Genomic DNA, 21225 nt, shown 5'->3' with positions numbered 1-21225 from the left:
ACAACTCAGGACCTCAAAAGTGCCTGCATTTGACTTTGAATTTGATTTCTGTCGTGTTTGAATGTAAGGTTTCTTTGGGTAAAGCTGATCTTTCCACTGTGCAAAGATTCCTAAGCCTACAAAAGGTGAAACTTCCCATTGGAGTGTACTGGCCTGATGTACCAGATCAGATTTGTCTCCAGTGGGAAACTCTGTGGGGGTTGTTGAAACGCCTCAAAACTAGCCCTGTTGCAAGGATTGCCTTTCTGAGCTGTCATTCAAAAGGTTTTTCCCTTTCTCTCCACCCTCCTGAGAATGTAATCAGCCAAAGAGGATGAGACGAATGGCCCCACAAAAAACAGATCATTCTAGGGTGAAAAGCAGCAATTGGTAAGAAGGAAGGCACATAACCATTTTGTGTCACAAAGAAAAAAAATGTTTTCTCCCTCCAAAAATCCCTGTCACTGTCCCTAAAATTCAAAATCAGCAGATTCACAGTAATGGTGACTAAGAGTTCCCCAGAAGATTTGAAAGGAAGTGTAAATCTTCAAAAATTTTTCTTAGTTCATCTGTTAGGGTGGGATTTGCCTGCTGTAACTGTCGCTGGGTGTCCAGGCTCCTATTCTAGTCCTTGGATGGCAATAACGTTACAGAAAGTAATGCACTTTAGTGGTTTCAGTGTCTCAGAAGGCAGAAATAGATAAACCTTCTCCTGGAGCTGCACTAACACTAGCAGAGAACTAGCCAGAGACTTTGGAGGGATAAAGAAAGGCAAGATGAACAAGTTCATGGACATAACCTGCCTCAGGTCCCAGGAATGGAATTTAATAGCCCTGACAAAGCTTTTACTTTTAAATTCTGCTTTAGTTTAGCTCCATCTGATAGTGGATCCAGAGGAGACTGGCCCCTTGGCAGGGGCACAGGCACACCTTGGTGTGGTGGCATGGGCGTGGCTGGGGGCAGGCAGGAGGCAGTGCAGAGAGGAGCCTGCAGTGCCCCAGCAGGTCTGGAGAATAACAAGGAAGTGACAAAAGCAGCACTCACACGGTTTTGGAGATTGCTAGGACCCAGAGGCACATGTCTCCTGTATCATTTATTTTACAGCCAGGACACAGATCCCCTGGATGTTGGATTTTTGTAAGATCCAGCAGGCTGTGTGAAACTCTCATGGTTTGGCATTTCCAAGCCTGCTCTCCTTACAAAAAAAGGGTGGAACAGAGAAATCTGCTAGGGCTAGTTCTCCATATTGCTTCAGGACATCTCAATTTCATCTTTTCATGATGGAGGCTCCTTCTTGCTGTGCAAGAGTGTAGAGGGGTCTGGGCAGCTGCATGAACCTCAGGATTCTGCCACTTCTTAGCACCCAGCTAAACATCTTTTTAGCCTGGTGGTCTGCAGACATCCAAAGGCAGCCAGTGCAACATGCCATGCACAAACCTCCTGTGCACACCCTTCCACCCTGGGGCAGGCAGGGCCCAGAGCCAGGGCTGACCTCCAGCTCTTAACCAGAGAGCTGCTTGTGGTTCTGTCGGAAAGCTGCAAGCTTTGTGAAAGGACTGAGCTGGTCCCTGCACAGAGGGACGTGTCCCCCAAGCACAGGCGAGCCCAGGGTGTTAGAGCTGCTGCTAGAGCTGCTCAGGCAGCTGAGCACAGGGCTGTCCTGCAGGCTGCACAGGGAATGGTGCTGAGCACAGGGCTGTCCTGCAGGCTCACACCCTGCACAGGGAATGGTGCTGGAGCAGCTCCTGCCCTGCTCCACCTGCTGCTCTCCAGGCTGTGTCCCACAGGGGCTCCTTGCACAGCTCAGGGAAACACACTCAACAACAATCTCTCTCCTTCAGTATCCACAGCTTTCACACAGGGAGCTGGGGGTTGTTTCTCCCCAGGGCTTTGTTGTTTGGATTTTTTTAATTTTTAAATCTTTCCCCCCCCACCTTTTAATGAATCAGGCCCTGGGTGAAAATAATGCATTTGTTTAAAGCCGATATTTAATGTTGAGCAAACTGCTCTTCCTTTGTCTCTTACTATTTTGTTCGTATTTTGCTAAGAGTCTGCTATTCTACACAAGCATTTTAATAAACTGTTTGTTGTTGTATCCAGGTAACAAGCATGGTAAGTATTTTGACTAAACCAAGTATTATGTACCTTAGCTGTGCTTGGCAGAATTTTTTGGCTAGCTTTTCCTGTACTTTCAGCCTGTGCTGTTTCTAAAGGAGCTATTCAAAGGAAGAAACTGCTCACCTATAGTACTACTATATACAAGCTTTGGAGGGAGCATATGTGCAAAGTCATATATCATACATAAGAGCATGCATCTCTTGCCAGCATGCTTGCTACTTTGCTTGTAAAATAAAAGCAGAAAAAGAAAAAAACCCAAAACATCCTTGCCTAATACTGCTTGTGTTCCTTCATTCTAAGTGACACACCTAAATATTGGTAGTTATTAATCCAGTACTTCTGGATGAGGAACCCTGCTGTACCAGTGGGTAACAATCTGTTGTTTACTCATCTTCCCTGACCTAAGACATCCCCCTGGTTAACTCTGCTGCATTTAGAGGCCTTCCCTTTCTGTCCTGTGGCCATCACTGACTGGCAGTGGCTGGGACTCCAAGTGCTGCTCTAACACAAGTAACTCATAACAGCCCACCTTTTCCTAAACTCCTTCCTGTGTGCTGGAAAGAAAGCAGGAATTTTATGGCTGGTAGCTTTCTGTGGGAACACTGTAAATCAGTGAAATGCCACAACTGAAAATTTAAAATGTCATTTACATGTTTGTGACCTAACTTTGGAAACGCTTGTCATAAAGCTGAATCCAAATTTTCTCTAAGCGTGAAGAAAACTGTCCCTGTTTGTGAGTCAGCCACAGTTCTGCGTTCTCATTTTACAGGGCAATACAAAAGGCAGACTTCTCTTAGATGGAAATGACAGAGCTCAAATCTCAGTGCTCCCTGTCCTCCAGGCAGAGCTGAGCCTCAGGAGCACGCCCTGTTTAGCCCAGCCTGATTTAAAATCAGAATTTGCCCAGATAAACAACTGGGCCGCAGTTTGCTCTCCCAGAGCTTCCTGTGTGTTGGCAGAGCAGACTGTGAGAATTCAGGTCTACCATGCATGTCTGAGAGGAGGTTTTGCCTTGAGGTAGTTTGAGTGTTAGCCTCTGTGCTGTATTTTTTTTTTTCCCCCTGCATGGTTTGCTATTTTTGCATTTTCTGTGTGGCTTTTTAAGTTTTTAGTTACGTACTTGTAGCTGCAGTTATTTAATGTCACTTGTTGTGCCAAATGTTTTAAGACTCCGTGTAATTGTCATATTAAAGGATCAGACAGCAAAGGACAAAGCACTCCAGCACATGGCAGCAATGTCATCAGCTCAGATAGTCTCAGCTACTGCTATTCACAACAAGCTGGGCCTGCCAGGAATTCCCCGTCCTACATTTCCTGGGGCACCTGGGGTAAGTCCCAAAAAACCCCTGTATTCCCTAACAATGTTTGCTAGAAAACTAAGGTGGAATGGGTGGATTAATGCTTTCACTTGGGTTTGCAAAAGGAATCGTGCTTGTTCAAAAATACCCCAGGTTCTTCCAACAAAGAGAACAACTGTGGGCCTGTGTTTGTTTGTTTTTCCTCTTTCAGTTTTGGCCGGGCATGATCCAAACGGGGCAGCCTGGATCCTCACAAGAGTAAGTCTGAAAATTCAAATGTGTTTCTCTACGCAGTGTGAAGGGTGGCTTGTGCACTCTGGGAGATCAGCGAAGCAAGAACTTGCAAATTTTTTCCAAAAAGGAGGTAAAGACAGTTTTAGGGAAAGAAAGAGCCTTTATAGTGATGTGAACTCACTTTCAAAAAGTTATAAGGGATCCCAAAGCTCAAAACTGAGGCTGAATACCAGATGGGCACCCTCCTTTGTGTCCCTACAGTTCAGTGTGCGCTGGGATGCCCAGCAGTGCCCACCCCTGGGTGTAATGCTCACCCCTCTATTCCCTCTGTGCTGTCTGTCTGTTAAATATGCTCTGCAAGGAAGAGATATGTTTGTGGGTAAAGGTCCTCAGGCACCTATTTCCCTGTACTGTGTGACTCTGATGGAATTTCCCGTGGATGGCACAGTGTGTGATTTTTGTGCACCTCTTCATTGCAGTGTCAAACCATTCGTGCAGCAGGCCTATCCTATCCAGCCATCAGTCACAGCTCCCATTTCAGGTAATCCTCCCATTTATCCTCTGCCTTCAAAATACTTGAATTTTGTACTGAATGTGATTTATTGACTTCTGCCCTGGGCAGAGCCACTACTCAGGATCTCGTGTAACCTCCAGCCAAAGGAAACATCAATCCCAGTGTCCTATTATTATATATATATATATGTATAGTGTCCTATATTATATCTTAGGGAAAATCATTGGGTTTGAGGTTTTTTTAGGTAGGAAGCACTAATGCATATGCAAGGAGTTGTGATGTGTGATTTCCAGTCAGCACTCTGTATTGTAGGAATTACTGTGAAAAATGAGTAATAGGATGAATGTTTCCTTTAGAATAGCTATGTAACAAGAATACACCTTAATTTATTTTAAACTGAGCCTGAAACCCCTTCCAACATCATATATGTTGAGCCTTAAGTATAAAACTTCTCTATGTGTATCAGGTTGTTTATAACTCATCCCCTCCTGGAGGTCCTGCTTTGCCTGGTACCACTTTGATAAGTACCTCATTTTATTCTGAATTTCATTGCTCAAATTGATCAAGCCCTTCCCATGGCTACTTCCCTGCTACTTTTCCCAGGTTCCTTCCATGCCTGATTTCATGAAAGCTCATTATTTCTTTGCAGATGATTTCTCACGTTATGGCTCCCTTGCCAAATGACCCCAATGCTTCTGACTCTGTACAGCAAGTTTCTCACTCTTACCCAATTCTTTATGGTCTTCTAACTTGCTGCTCTTTAGTGCTTTGAACTAAAGCTATTTTTCTGCATTCATGAGAATGCCTTTTTCTTGTTGATATCCCTAATTTATAACATTATTTTCTATTGTCTTTTATCCAACCGTGTTTTCTCTCAGAATAGGAACATCAGTATTTCTAAATCAGACAAAACTCGTGCGTGAGTTTTTGCTTCATTAGAATTCCTGCTCATGTCTAGCCAGTGACTTTTGTAATTCCCTGTTTTGCACAAGCCTCACACCTTCATTGCCTGAATTTGAGGGTTGGGGTCAGGTACCACATTCCCTTTATGGGATGTGTTCACACCCTGCCTCTGACCTCTCCCAGCTCCTCAGCCTAGTCCAGGATAATCTTTATTCTTGTACTTTTGGTGCCTCTCCCCTGCCTTTCTTGTGCCTGTGTCTCTCCCAAGATGAGTTTTGCCTGCGAGCTGCTGCCTTTTCCTCTTCCTTTACAGTTTTCTTTCCTTCTTGTCCAATTTTCTACCATGAGGACCAAGAGAGAGCTTTTATTCCTTCTCTTGAGGTGAATTAGAGAGGGTGGTTAACATCCCTTCTCTATCTAGATCATGTCATTCTCTCTGTATTATCAATTTGAAACATTTCTTCTTTCTTTTTAGGGTATGATTCAGCTCTCTACAGTAATTATTTATTATTAGCTGTATCATAATGATGCCTAAAAGCTCCAAAAGAAGTCAAGACCCAATGTGCAAATACATAGTATGAGACAGTCCCTGCCTTGGAAAGCTTGTACTCTGAATAGGAGAGGGGAATTGAGAGTGGCAGCAGAAACAGGCAAAAAGAGGGGTGATTTACCTGTAACGTGTGGCACATTAGGAGCCAGCAATGGAGTCAGTTCTCTTGACTCCCAAGGCAGTAATGTCTCCTGTGAGCCTTGATGCCAGTTTCCAAGGAAGGGTGCAGCTGTAGGACCAGGTGAAGTCTCTATAAATCTCTGTAATCTAGTATATAATTTAAACAAAAATTCCAGAGTGAGTTACAGCCCCAGGGAAACAAAGTAGTAGTAGTAGTTTTCTTTCTGCCATTATCAGATTGCTGGGCTGCCACCTCTTCTTCTACATCTTAGCCCGAGTTTTTCCAATTTTAACTCATCCTGAATTAATTTCTTGCTAAAATTCATATAAATATCCAAGGGCTCCATGCATAATTCCCAACTATTTTTAATTAGAAAATATAAACTGAGGGAGTGTCAGCTTCCTCATGAAGATATTTCCTGTGTTTCAGGCTTTGAGCCCACCTCAGCTCCAGCTCCCTCCGTGCCTGCGTGGCAGGGCCGATCGATCGGTACGACCAAGCTCAGGCTGGTGGAGTTTTCAGCTTTCCTTGAGCAGCAGAGGGATCCTGAGTCAGTAAGTATTTATTGCCCTCGTGTCCACTGATCCTCAGCCTTGCTCCTTTACTCCTGATCTTCAGCTTTTCTCCTTAGCTCCCCACCCTCTGGGCATGCCTTGGGGCATTCCATGTATGATGGAATACACCCGGTGTCTCTGTGTTCACTGCTGCTCTGTGCACTATTCCTTTCACCCTGGGACTGTGTTTTCCTGTCTTGCCCTCTTTTTCCCCATTTGCAGCAGCCAGAGGTCTCTGTGAAAGCAGGCAGGGTTTGCTCTGGCGCCCGTCTCACTGCTGACCTAGTTTAGCAGGTGTACCAAATTGCATTGTGTTCTTGGCAAGAATTCAGTGCTTGAACTCAAAGTTAAAGCCTAATCTGTTTCCTAACCAAAACAGAATTAAGGACTTGCCCAGAAAGTGTGCATATTGTGCATTAGATTTTTTTTTTAAATGAAGTTTTAAATTTTCTTTTAATTTTTAGTCTGTATACGATACCTGCAGGGGTAGTTTCTGAAGCTGGCTGTAATGTTTCATTACTGCAGTAAGCCTTGAACCTTGACATCAATCACCATATATTTACCAAGAGCTAGGTAGCCTAGCACTGATTCTACTGCATTGCAAATAAATGGAAAGAACTTCTTTCAGCTCGAACCTGAGAATTTTTTTTGAGATAATTTGTGAAAAGCAAATACTGTCCTGAATGGGTGATATGGACAGGCCATTCTTGTTCAGATTCCTGGCAAAATACAGTAGCCTGGAGCAGAGAGAAGCTATCATTTTCTTTTTATCATCCAGCACTGGAAACCATAGCATTAATGGGCTCTGGCCAGGGGTGTTATCCAAGGAGTGTTTACCCTGCGCAGTGGGGATTGGAGACATAGCCCAGAAACCTTACAACAGAGGAATGCTGCTGGCAGGGACACATCCCTTTGAAAATGCACCATATCTCAGCTGCTCACGCACCCACCACGTGGCAGGGTGCTGCTCTGCTGAGCGTCAGCTTTGCCAGCCTGAGGGAGCTTTGGGGTGCAGCAAATGTTTGGCAGCAGGTACAGGTCTCTCAGTGCTTACCTGGCTGTCAGGCAGTCCTGGTTTCCCTGGCATCCCTTTGCCTTCCCATGGTCTCATGGCAACACTGCCTCTGGTGGGCTTCACCTCAGAGTCCTCCAGGCCACCCTGGAGCACCCCCTCCACCCCCAGCCCTGAGTGCCTCTGGGCAGCACTTTGGATTTCTGCTGCCTGGGTACAGCATCCGGGTTTCCCCAGCAGTCACCCTTAGCCATGCACAGATTGCCCAGCCCCTGCTGACCCCATGGAATGTGTCCATCCCCAGCCTGCCCCACTGCAGGATGTGTGTGTGCTCCAGGTTACTGGGAAAACAGGATGTGGCCATGTGATGCTCAGCCTTGCTGTCTGTGTGTGAATGAAATCCTACTTCTGTGCAGTCTCATTGGCTGCTTTGCCACCTAATTATCCCTTTTCCAGAGTTTTTTATGACATAAATCTATATACAAAACTCCTGGGCTGATGTGGTGGGGTGCCTCTGTGTCTGGGTTTTTATGTAAAAGGGAGCAAACAGGGGCTGGGCAGCTGAGAGTGGCATTGCAGAGAGAGAGTGGGAGTGTGAATAGAAGCATGGTTACCCAGTATGGCCCCACAAGTACTGTAAAGCCTTCTTTGGAGTAAACTAATATTATTTGAAATTCCTGAGGGTGCAGAGGCCCACTGGGTCTTGTCCCAGCTTGCAGGAAGGCTGCTGAGAAACCCACCTTTCAAATGCATTTATGCAGGAGGGCTTACAGGATGAGCAAGAGCATCAAACTACCCAGACTTGTTTTAAAAAAAAGCAGTTACTTGTGCACTGGAACACTGCAAAGATGAGACTCTAGGAAAAGTCCATTCCCAATTTAGCTCATTCTTGCATCCAGGTGGGGCAGTGCTCTGCATGGGGACAGCCTGCAGCATCCAGGCAGGTGCCATGGGCACCCAAAGGATGAGCCCCTGTGGCACTGAGAGAGCCCCACTGCCTGGCAAAGGTGAGTCAGGAGCAGGAGAAGGGTTGCTTACATTGAATTGAGTGAATTTGCTTATTTGGCATTGAGAGGGCATTGGTTGAAGCCCAGGGCAGTGTGGCCAGTTCCCAGGGTAAAGGGAGAAGGGTGTTTGCTGGAGAGGCTCTGGCAGAGGCACTGGTGTGCAGGGGCAGCTCTGTGCCCTGTCCCCAGTGCTCAGACCTCTCCAGCAAGCACCAAGAGCTCTCCTTGGAGGGGAGAGCAAAGCCCCAGCCTCCTGTAGTGCCACTGCAGAAATGGGAATTCTGCCTCAGCCTTGCACACCTTCCTTTGTGGGGCTGTTTTACTGCAGGTACAGTTTGCACAGCAGAGGAAAAATGGGGTTTTATTACTTTTCACATGAAATCAGCGAGGCAGGTGACCTGAGTGTGTTTCCACAATGTGCTCATGAAGTCCTGGAGGCACGTGCTGTGATTGCAGCATCTCCTTTGTGCCTCTGCTGACCTCAGAAATGAATGTATTTATGTGCTGCTACAGGTAGGAGTTCTCCTCTATCTTCTGAAAAAGGACACTTACAGATTCATTACATTGCTGACTTTTCACAGCAAATTACATAAATTAGTATCTTCATCAAATGTGCTTCCAACATTTTAGTAAAAAAAGGTGACCCTTCCTGCCTCGCTCCCCCAACACCAAATCAGGCCAGAAAGCCTCACAGTACTGGAGGCAAGTAGACCAATTCCACCCCAAACTGTCACCTGGAAGTTTATTGAAAACCATGTGTCTGGGGACAGGGCTTGATCCTGGCAGACCCCTTGCAGTCCCTATTCCTGTCCAGAAATGAGAAGTTTAGGTTTGTCAGCTCTGGTGACTCCCACAGCCTGCAGTGGGGCTGTGCATGGGCACAAAGGTCCAGCCACAGGGAATCATTCCTGCTAGGAGTGGAGCCTGCAGCATTTCTGTGGCTCTTCCAATGGCAAATGGTGTTCAAAGGTTTTTTGAAAAGCTCAGTGCCAGGCAGTTTAAGAGGTTGGTTTGGATTGGGTATTCTGGAGGGCTGGAAATCAGCTCCATAAAGTCCTCTCACTTGTGGACAGCTGCTGATCTTTTTCCTTGTTTAGACACAAAATTGTTCCGTTTACAAAAGAGAAAAATATAGAAAGGAAACAATAAGCAACCCTCACTGTAACTCTGCATGGCAGAAGATAGTCTGGGGAACACAAGATGGCACAGTTGCAAAATATTGGAACACTGACTCTGCAGCTGAGGATGGGTAAAACTGCTCCACCTTTTACATGAAAATCAATTCCGTTTACAAATGTCAAGCTGTATTTTCTTTTTGTGGCATTTTGTGCTTAAGTACAATTCCTAAATGGTACAGAGAAGTTTCCCTTGCAGGTTCCAAGCAGCAGCATTTCAGTGACCTTTGATTATTCCTTGCCCTGTATAACTCTGTTCTCAGCAGATGGAGCAGTTTTTGTGCCCATCTGTTGCTTCCAAGATAGGTTTTCCTTAATGGGGGCTTTCCATTTTTATTGTAGTGGTTCTGTGAAAGTTCAGGACAAATGCTTAAACCAAGCAATCCCGTGTTCCCTAACAAATATAAACTGAGCATGCAAGCAGCTTAGAAAGGATCTGAGCAACTGACTGCTACACAAGTAGATATAAAATTCAAAGACTATAACTGAATTGAAAATAATTCAAAATCTCTCTCTCTATATATATATATACACACCCATATACACACATACTCAAGCTTGATTTTCAATCACAGGAAAAAACCCTATCACCACCCAAGAAAAAAAGCCCTTTCTTCTTTTTTGAGGCTTCTTGCCCTTGCTGTCACATTTATTTAAATTGTGAGCACTTCATACAGCTTTACATTTAAAATACATATATAGGGCTATAAAGAACATGGCTGATGGACATTTGCAGTATTAGTCCACCCATCCAAACTGTCAGATTGTGTTGGGTCCAAATTTCAAAATGTATTTTTTAAAAGTGGTGAAGAAATAAAACATTCTTTATGTTTTAATTCAGGTTTTATTGTTGTTGTAAAAAGACTTTGTGAGCCCGGGGAGAATTGTGCCTGAGAACCAGAAAGGGAAAGCAATTGCTCAAGGGCCATAAAAACAGCCTGCCATCATTAGCCAAATGCAGTAAAATTCACCAAAGTTAATCAAACCACCTAAGTGATGAAAAATAAATGAGATCTTTTCAAAAGAAGCCCTCCATCCTTGAACAATATCCATTGTTGCAAGGATTGTTTATCCTTTCTGTACTCCCTGTAAACAGTATAAAAAGCAGGCCAGCATTTCACTCACAAGGAAGTCCTTGGTTTAGTGTCTTTGTGATGTGAAAGGACAAGAAAGCAAACTCACATTAGGATGAATGTCTCAGAGCTGCAGACTCAGGATTTGAGGTCATTTTAATCTGGAATCAGAAAAAGTTTTGCTGAGCACAAGGCTCATTTATTTTGCCATGCTGGAGAGCTGCTCGTTGGCCATGGGATGCACACGTTCCACTCTGTGAAATGCTCATTTTTGAGTCTCCATAGCTAGAAGTCCCAAGAAAGCACTTTAAAGAGGTCCAGTGTGGCATGGCAGCAGCCTTCCCATCGTGCAGGATTCCTGGGGCACTGATGGAATGCCAGGCCAGCTTCCCCAGCCCAGCTGTGGCAGGACATGGACTTCCCAGGGAGGCTCCTGGGGCCAGAGCAGTCAGGTGTGTTGGGAGCCCAGCACCATTGATCCCCCAAAGTCAGCCCACAGCTGGAAAGCCTGCTGGGACCTGGCTGTGCTCTCACTGCTGCCTTCGTGGGGCTCTCTTCCTTCCTAATGGCCCTCTCTGCCTACCCCCAGCAGCTGTCCTGGCTCACCCCAAGGGCTTTGCAGCTGGCTGTGCCTCTGCCCTGCATCTCCCCAACTCGTCCTACAGCTTCCCCCACCCCTGCACCCAGCCCAAAACTGCTGCAGAGCCAGGCTCTCAGGAGTTGGGAAATATCCCCTGCTCTGCTCTGCAGAGAGCAGATAATGACATGCTCATGTGTCCATTTGTTTCTCTGCTGCATTCAGTGGAGATGTAGATGGCCCTTCTTTGATAAGCAACTATTCAGTAGTTTGTTTTCTTCTGCTGCTGAAATGCGTGGCCCCGTGCCCTGCTGGCTGTGCACTGTCTAACCTCCCTTCCAAATGGAATTAATAATTCCCTGCATTTGCATTTCACAGATGTGCTAGCGCAGTCTTTTTGGATGAAGGAGCATTATTACTCACAATTGACAAACCAAGAAGTTCAGGTGCAAAAGAATGAATGGGCCACTGATTTTGAGGGTCCCCTCTGATTTGTCATGAGCTTGATTTTGTAGAATACTTAACATTATTGAGAGCTTCCTATAGTCAGGCATAATTTTCCCATCTGAGCACTCAGTGCTCCTGGAAATGGGACTTCAGGGTCTTACATCAGACAGGCCAGAACTGAAAGATGCATCTTCACTGTTGCAGAAAAGCTGATGGGAACGTTGTGTAAGCACCTTGCCCAACCAGCCAGTCCCAGTTTCACACTGGACTGCTGTGGCAGTAGCTGGGAAGTGCTGGGAAACATTGAGATGTTAGGAAACTGCCTTCCCTCATCATCTACCTCTCCACTTCTGCAGCCATAAAGTCACCCCAAACCCCCTTTTTCTTCACATTTCTGATTCAATCCCTGAGCAGATCCAGGCAGGGGTGTGAATGCAGGGAGGTCCATGAAAAACCAGGTTGCCCAGGCAGCTGTATGGTAGCATACATCACAGAAAGTTCAGTCAACATTTCACAGGAATGTGTTAAAAGCCTTAACAACAGGACTTGGTACAGACTCCAGTTATAGCATTAAAATGTCATGTTTATAACTCCCAATCTGCTTCAGTGGAGGACAACAGCAGCAGGAATTAAATATTCAGTTACTAGTGTTTTGGTAGAAATAAGAAAACTTGTTGGCAGACCAAGTGATTTTCTTACATCAGCAGGAAATTAAAGAGTTTCAGATTTATGAGATACGGCGAGGCAGCAGAGCTGAGGCTGGGCAGGGTTTGGGTTAGAGCTGCACTCAGACTGCTGATACACCAGTGCCTGGCTTCCAGGCAGCCCACCCCAGCTGGCTCCTGTTCCCCCCAGAAGCACAGTCACTGCTGGGGCAGGTGTGCCAGGGGGTTTGGGAGGGTTAACTCACAGATGTGCCCCTGGGTGCTGTGCCCATGAGCACGGTCATTCCCACAGAAACAGCTGCCACCTGCCTTCCACCTTGCTTAGCATCTGCATCACCCTGTGGATGGGGAGCCATTCACCCCCCTATGTATCTGCTGCTCTCTATGGTTGTGCCAGAATATAAGTGCAAAACTGGTGAGGAGCTTTTGCAAATACACGTGCTGGCTGATAAAGGAGATGTAGGTGGTTTGTCTTTGTTCTGCACCAGCTTAAATGCTTGCATCCCCTGCCATTGGCAATTTGTCTTGGTTCTTTTAAATTCCTAAGTGGATTATAATTTTTCTTGTGGTATTATTTGACAACAGTCATATTTCATGGCTTTACTGCATTCTTTGGATAGTTAGAATTTTTCTAAGGGAAGGAGCTCAGCTTTAAGAGGCGGCCATCTCCAGGGCATGTCGTGTAATGCAGACCCGGGAGACAGAGCTGGAAATGTTCTTCCTATTCTTGTGTACTTGTGTACTTAGAAAACACAGGGTTTGACTTGGGATGGTTTATGGCATCTAAAGCACATTACTGCCCCTATGCCAGATGCAAATCCTTTAAATGCTTCGGCGTCAGTGAATTCCTCAGCAACTAATGTACTCCAATGGCTCTGGAATATTCAGTCTAAATCAACAGTGAATTCTCAATATAGCCAGGATGCTCGTTAAGCTTTTTAAGCTTTTCAGACACTAATGGGCTGAAACATATAGGCAGAAAACTTTGCTCCTTTGCCTTTATCCATGCATCAGTTGCTGTCGTGGAGCGTGTTTGTCTAAAAGCGATAGGGATCATTTCAGGATCCATTTACCCTGCTCCAGTATTGCATTATCATTTGTTAGTTTGCAGAAATATGCCATGTCTAATTAGCTTAGTAATGATTGTACTTAGCATAGGAATTGCAGCAACATAAGGAGAAAATAATCACACATTGCAATATCAAAATAAACATTTCTGTCCTAAGAATGTTGTCAGGTGATGTCATACCATCTGTCCTACTGTACCCGCTCAGAAATTTTGCTGCAGCAGCATCTGGTGCTTTGGCGAGCTCTGCAGACAACTGTGGCAGCTTTGCAGCTGCCTCCAACTCTGCTTTTATATTTAAAGAGCATTAAGACTTCATGCTCCATGCCCCTATAAACGTGTTTGCTTTTACTGAAGTTTGGATCCTGAGCAATATGTATATTTGCCTGGCTTGCAGAATAAGGCACAGTGTGTGAATTGTCTCGGGAGTTTGCAGTGGCCAAACTGTAAAATGCAGCTCTCCCTTCCCCCTTCCCTCCCCAGCCATCTTTGGGCTGGGAGAGAGACACCCTTTCGGGGAGGAGAACAATTTACAGGAGAATCTGAGCCCTCGATTCTGTTTCCATAAAAATGTGGTTATTTATACAACCTGGAACAACTCCAGCAGAGAAGACTGAGAGGAAACAATCCTCGATTTTTTTTTGCTTGTGGAAATGCCTTAATGAGATGTTATGTTTTCCTTTTTCCTTCCACAAAATTTAGAAAGAAATACAACCCTGCAAAAAAACACAGGCTGTATCTCATTTTTGGCCCCGTACCCAGATGAGTGTTCTCTGGTTCTAAATTCAGATTTCACTGAGCTAGATGATTTTTTAATAGATTTCAATTTCATTTCCTAAGTGCAGAAATTCAGCCAGTCCATTTCCTTTTCCCTAGAGTTTTGGACATCTGCTAGGGAAGACTTTGCTCACACCGAAGGAAGGCTCTGAGTGGTTGCCCAATTCATTTAGATTTGTCACTTCAATTTGTTCATTCAGCAGGTACATTGTAAACAAAATAGCTTAAATGAGGTTTGCTTTGGGATTTTAAATATTTTATTTGTGCCTAGCTTTTGGGAATTGCCCCTTATGTACAGCATCTGTTCAATGTGACAGGGTTCTCTAGTGTTCATTGACTGCATATCAGCTTTCCCTTAACTGAGTTAGCAAAATGTTTTGTGATCTGCGTGGGGAAAACCCCAAGTGTTTAATCCTGCCACTCTGGAGCTCCTTCACTCTGCTCTCGGGGCCCTGGGAGGTGCTGATTGACCGGTGGAGGGTCTTTCCAGTGTTTTTCCCGCTCTTCATCCTCCCAGTTTCGTTCCGGGTGCTGAAAGGTTCTCTTGGAGAAATGGCAGCCCCTAAAAGATCATGTTGGACTCCTTTGGGGTGGACTTTACTGGGACAAGGATTTCCCCCAGGCAGGAGAGGCACTGCCAAGGTGATTGCTGTGATTATAATGAAGTGTGATGGGATGAAGTTAAGAAATAGGAAATTGAGGCTGAATGTGTTTTGGCAGGGATGGTCATCTACGGAGCTGGCTCCCGAGGGAAGGGGGAAAAGTTGGGCTCTTTAATATTACATGGGTGGAAATACAGGAGGGCAATGTCTATAGGAACAGCAGGGCAGAGGAACTGGCCTTCCTGTCATCCTGCAGCCAAAAGGAAATGCCCTCCATCTCTTTTAGCTGAGATGTGCTGCAGATAGATGTTTGCGGCGTGCAGGAGCGGGCTCTGCGGCACGAGCAGAAATTCAGGCTCTGAGGACACAGGGCATTAAAACTCACTGTTTAAAGGAGAAAAAGGGGCTTTCCTCCTGAGCACATTCATCTTTTTATGCTGGCTGAAGGGCTCTTTGTCACCGTGCTGCCGCTGGGCCTCGCAGTGTAAATTACCCCCTTGCAGAGAGGTCTGCGCTCCGGGGCTTGCCGTGAGGACACAGGTGTTTGTTTTTGATGTCGACCCTTGTTCACAAGGGGCTGTGCCACAATCGGTGAACTCGTTCCTGGGAACCATGGTGCAGAAAATCCCGGTCCCGGGAGCGACGTGCGAGCCCTTGCTCCGTCAGCCCCTCTGCTCCTGTCCCTGATCTGCCTGTTTCTCCCTTGCAGTACAACAAACACCTCTTCGTGCACATCGGACACGCCAACCACTCTTACAGCGACCCCTTGCTGGAGTCGGTGGACATCCGTCAGATTTATGACAAATTCCCCGAGAAGAAGGGCGGCCTGAAGGAGCTCTTTGGGAAGGGGCCTCAGAACGCTTTCTTCCTCGTCAAATTCTGGGTGAGTAAGGCGTGCTGGGGAGGACTCTGCTGCCCAGCAGGGCTGGGGGAGGCGTTCCCCCCGCTGCAAGGTGCCTCTGCTGCCAGGCACGGGTGCGGAGCTGTTTGCCCTTCGGCTGGCGCAGAGCTGGCAGCCGGGGCAGATGCGCCTCAGCTCTGCCTGGCTCTGCTGCCAGCAGGTACCCAGAGCCCCGTTTGGAGATGGGGATCTGCCATCTAGTGGTCCAGGGAAAAGGAGGGAAGGCAGGGAATGCATGGAGCCTGCTTTTGGGTATTTCCGAGGCGCAGCTGCTGCCAAGCGCGAGGGCCGTGAGGATCAGTCCTGCCGTCACCCGTGCTCGTGCAGGGAGGACCAAGCAGGCTCACAGGGTTGTTTGCCTGAAGCACTTCTGCTTTCTCCTTGCCTTTTGGTTAGTCAGCCACAGGATTCCGCTCCATAACTTATCATATTCAGAGCAAGGGGGAAAAAATAATCGGAATGGAGGGCTGGGATGCTGTGTATTGATCTAGTCGTGATGAATTCCATTGATAAGCCAGGTTTTTCTTATTGTATTTGCAAAATATGGCGTTAGCGACACAATCATAAATAATGAAATCATCTCAGTTGGAAAAGGTCTCTAAGATCATTGAGTTCAACCATCAGCCAAGTCCACCACTGAGCTACTAAAAGGCTCATCCAAAAGGATCAAGGTTCATCCAAAAGGATCAGCAAATCTGCAGGCTGAACCTCATGCTTAAACTAAAGCTTTTTATACTCACTAATTTGTTGGGGTACTTTTTTGCGGTATACTCCTTTTCATAGCAGCAGTTAGCATCTAAGCATTTCATTTTTTTCTTTTAAAACTTCACTAAAAGGGGCATATTCAGGGTTTAGCTACAGGGTGGACAGGTTGAGGCTGAAACCAGAAGAGGTTGATCTGGAATCACTGCTTATGATCAGATTTCCTTGAGTTTATCTATGTGATTTGAAATACTCTACACCTTATAAGTCCCCCAGACTTCATGGCTTCTGTGGCACCAGATTTAGGACTGGAAACTGGAATGAGGGAAACTCTTTTTCTCTCAAACCTGGATGCAGAAGGACTAAGCCACTGAGCAGAAGCTGTGTTGGACTGCAGAACAATCCCATTGAGAAATTCATGAGGCTTAAAACTGGGCCTGTGAGCTGTAGACCAAGTGTTTGAGGGCTGGCTGAGCAAAGAGGCCAGAAAGAGCAGTGGGAGCTTGAACACAGTGGGTACCAGTGGCCTGGAACAGGCTGGTGAGAATGAGGAAGGCAGTGGGAAGAGGGAGCATTTGGGATAAGGAAACACAGTGATGAAGTACAGCAGAGAAGGTTTCTGGGAGATTAGAAAAGGACAAACATAACAGCAGGAGAAATCTGGCTGCAGTGGAGCAGAGCTTGGAGTTGAGGGTCTGTGACCACTAAATACATTTCCTTGTGAAATTTGGCTTGAGCTGAGGCCATCATCTCACCAATCCACTCTGCATAATAAATATTTGCAGAGCACACTGGCAAAAATGCATGTCACTTCACATGCCTGTTCTCATTTCCCACAGAGGATGACAAGCCTCAGACTTTATACTAGACGTGGATGCAGCAGAGATTTATGATATGGTAATTGAGGCATTGTATGTTCTGCTTTTTCTCCATGTGGAAATTGGTTTTCAGGCATGCTGAATGCTCAAAGGTATACCTAAAGCCACTGGAGACCTTCTTTGGATCATTGAGGTCTGTGGTGTTCTCCTGACTTTGAAAATCTGGGTGCCAGCTTCTCTGCTTTGTCTCCTTTAACACCCCTGTGCCAGTCCCACGTCTGTGACACATCTGTGGGGCTGACACCACCCCTTCACCTCAAGTGCTCACTGACAAATCAGCCTCATGGCTGCTGTCAGGTCTCAAGGTGATGCCATGAAAAAACCTCTGTGAAATGTATAATTCTGTGCTCAGTACGGGTCCTGAGCAGTTCAGGAAACAGCAAAGTGAACAGCAGAGACAAAGAAATGTGGTGCAGATGTTCAGAGGGTGAGTGTGCAGCTGTGTAGCTAAAGCCTGTGACATGATACAGCTCAGCAGTCAGGATGTGCAGGCAACTTCAATCCAGCATTTCCTAACCTCACCATGCCTTCCAACATAATGGCCTTTTAACACAATTTTGTGCTGTATTAACTTAGAGATTAGAAAACATACAGTGCTAACATCCTTCTGAGTTATACATTAAAAATGTGGTGAGAACACTTTCCTGAGCCATGATCTTAAAATAAACCAGTGGATTTTCTCTCTCATCAAGTGAGTGAGGCTGGGAGAAGGTGCCTGGGGTAGTGTCTGAGTATTGCAAGAGTCACAAGGAATGCTCTTCTAGGAAAAACTTCACACCAGTCCTAAACATATGTAGGAATATGTACAGGAAAACCAGAAGATAGCTAGTCATGCAAATTAGATCCTAAACTGTCAGCTCACTGTCCTTTATTACTTTCACCCCAATAGGGCATTCCTTCAGAAAAAAAAGGATGCCATTCCCCTTTTTATGGGGAGTGTTAAAAAACTGTTTTAAACAGTCATAATATCAGCAGGAAAAGCTGGCACAGGTTGCTGACAGTGTTTTTGACCCTATAAGTAACCTCAAATTTATTCATATGGAAAGAGATTCATTTTGGCCGAATTAAGTATCTGGTTCTGAATAAGAATCTACTCTCTCATCATCTGCTACCTCCTCCTACTCTGTAAGTTCACCTCCTCCCTGCTTCTGTTCATGATGTGTGGTTATTGCTTAGTCCCAATACTCTGTCTCACCATTTCTTTCCCATTTCCCATCCTTTGTGCTGCCTTCCTCCTTCATTGCATGTAGCCATCAATCATTTGCTCAGCACTGTAAGCTACTGCATCCCAGGTGATCGTGGCAGTCCTTGTTCTGGAGGGCAAAAGAGGAAAGTGAATTTTGGTTGGGCAAGTAATTACAGGTGTGAAAGCACTCTAGAATCAGTGAAGAAAAGGCAGGGTCTGAGTGAAGGAAGTCAAGGCAAACCAGAGAGGGGAAGCTGGAGAGTGTCATGATGTGAGAAGCTTGAAAGTGGAGGTGAGGATTTGGTGCCAGAAGGAATGGTGACCCTGCAAATGGATTTAAGGGAAGTCAGCATGCCACTGGTGGCAGCACAAAGAGCATTTTGTTTAGACATTAATTGTGCTGTGGAATGGGAATATGGGAAACAGGAAGACCACAGATGAGTACTTGTGCTGAGGATGACTAAGGCAGAAAGCAGCTGAGCTCTGGTAGCTGGAAAGAATCCTCCTCTGGCTCTTTCCCATTTAGTTCTGCTTCAGGCTGCTCACCAGCTCGGTTTTCCCTGCTGTCCTGATTTCAGTAATAAGGTTTGACTGCAAAAAAAGTGGGAGGGAAAGGTCTGAGATCTTGCAGGAAGACATCTGCCAGTTGTGGAGTTGACTTAGCAAGGCAGCACTGGGATGGAGTACAAAGCAAAGTTTGCTTTGCTTTGCCGAGCTTTATTGGTTTATGCAGATTGTATCTCATGGGAAGCACAGCCTGATGCTGGGAATGGATGAGCTTCTGGCCCTGGTCCTGGTGACACATCTGGATGTCACACTTTTGGGCCTCTTCCTCCCTAGAAGTGCAGGAGGTACAAAAGGAAGAGACTCCTACACCACCTCGAACAAGCAAGGCCACGCCCTGCAATGCAATGCCCTGGTGCTTGTCTTGCACCTGGAATGCAATGACTGTTCCTCTGCTTTATCCCAGAGAGCCACTGGGAGCCACAGAGTTCAGGGGAATTGCCACAGAGACAGACTTCTGCACTAACAGAGGGAGTTTTTACTTGGGGTGCTGTAAATAAGGAACAAGGTCCTGATGGCGTGGCACAGGAAGTTTGTGTGACAGGCGTATGAGACTGGAGATGACTGGGTTATAGAATTAAAACAAAAATAAAGGTTGCTAAACAAGTGTAAAGGCTGCCCTAGAACACTGATGCAGAATTCAGAGGAGGCTGAAGAGTATCTGTGGAGGAAACCTTTCCCTGGGTGCAGGTTAATTGCACAATCCTGCTTCTCTCACCTTGTGGGACTAAGCCCAATCTGTGCCAAACAACCAGGAATGATTTGTGCCATCTAACCTTAATGTGAGTATGGCCAATGTTCCTGGTGGTTAGTTTGTATTTAAACTGCTTTTGTGACTCGGGAACAGCCCCAGGGTTTTCTGCTCTTTGAAGTTCCAGTTAGCCTGTCTGAAAGCTGAGTCCACAGAGGGTGCCTGTGCTGGTTTCTGTTATTGGTTCTGTCCATGTTCATACCTAGTGCTAGCCCCACTGGTAGTTCACTACTATTCCTAAATTCTCTAATTCCAAGGAATACACTTGGGCTTCCTAGGCTAAATTCTGCTGCGTAACTTTGTTATTTCTCTCTCAGGTGTTGCCTCAACCCCAAGTGCAAATTTTGAGGCAAATTTTGCATGACTTTTCCATGTGACCTACAGCACTGTGCAGTGGGTCCTGCCTAAGGATCCCACCAGGATCTTTGATGCTGGTGTAAGCACACCTTGCAATAACACACTGGGATTTTGTGTCTCTCACGCTGCCAAATGCGCTGTGCCAGCCTGAGCTCTGATTTCTGCAGCTACAGGGACAGGTTTGGGAGCCAAATATGTCTGAAAGGAGGATGGATGTTCTCTCATTGGTGACATAGGAAAAAAACAACCGATATAAGTTAATGTTGGCCTGTCAGGCTTTCTGTGGATCTGATCCACTGACCTAATTTTGTGTTTGCAGCAGCTTGAACTGTTCTTCTGACTGAGGAAAGCTTAGCCAGGGCTCACTGCAACTCTGAAACCAAGACCCAAACTCATCTGAAGATGCGTGGATGATATTAATTGATGTTTAAAATGAATGCCTCTATTTGCAGGAATCTGCAATGCAAACTAGGAGTTTTAGAAAGTAATGCATATTATAATTAGGGCAAGCTTTTAAAGATGCTTTGAAGTCCTAAACATTTTTGAAATTCAAATGTGGGATGGAAATAAAGGAATCTACACAATAAAGGGGCATTAAATTATGTCTCCCAAAATTTCACTGTTTTATAGATGTAAATCTATGCCATAATTAGTGGTAAGTAACATGAGGAGGATAGTTAAGTTTATTCCTATTCTTATTCAAAACAGCTGTGGCATGAAAAATAATGCTCCTTCTCTTTGTGATACACTGGAACAAACAATTTACCCATGTAATCAGTGCTCAGAAATGGCTTGTGCCTGTGGTCTCCTCCCACCCCCGCCTGAATTTATCCCCATGTGCCTCCAGCCGTCTTAAAAGGTGCAGAGATTCTTTGTGTCCTTCATTCACACACACACAATTGTGGCTACTGCCTCTTTCTTTCTTTCTTTCTTTCTTTCTTTCTTTCTTTCTTTCTTTCTTTCTTTCTTTCTTTCTTTCTTTCTTTCTTTCTTTCTTTCTTTCTTTCTTTCTTTCTTTCTTTCTTTCTTTCTTTCTTTCTTTCTTTCTTTCTTTCTTTCTTTCTTTCTTTCTTTCTTTCTTTCTTTCTTTCTTTTCTTTCTTTCTTTTCTTTCTTTCTTTTCTTTCTTTCTCTCTCTTCTCTTCTCTTCTCTTCTCTTCTCTTCTCTTCTCTTCTCTTCTCTTCTCTTCTCTTCTCTTCTCTTCTCTTCTCTTC

General features: G+C 45.4%; 1 protein-coding gene across 1 annotated transcript in view; it reads left to right on the top strand.

The window, feature by feature from the left end:
* Positions 1 to 21225, top strand: part of TEAD1 (TEA domain transcription factor 1) — a 151545-nt gene that overhangs the window by 117296 nt on the left and 13024 nt on the right. Inside the window, exons 5-9 of the mRNA XM_084208615.1 lie at positions 3291 to 3425; positions 3607 to 3653; positions 4109 to 4170; positions 6147 to 6271; positions 15382 to 15555. Of these exons, the coding sequence (XP_084064741.1) occupies positions 3291 to 3425; positions 3607 to 3653; positions 4109 to 4170; positions 6147 to 6271; positions 15382 to 15555 (543 nt within the window). The remainder of the gene's footprint in view (positions 1 to 3290; positions 3426 to 3606; positions 3654 to 4108; positions 4171 to 6146; positions 6272 to 15381; positions 15556 to 21225) is intronic.

The sequence above is a fragment of the Fringilla coelebs genome, assembly GCF_963513975.1.
Source record: "Fringilla coelebs genome assembly, chromosome: 6".
Lineage (NCBI taxonomy): Eukaryota > Metazoa > Chordata > Aves > Passeriformes > Fringillidae > Fringilla > Fringilla coelebs.
This window is presented reverse-complemented; position numbering and strand designations above follow the sequence as displayed.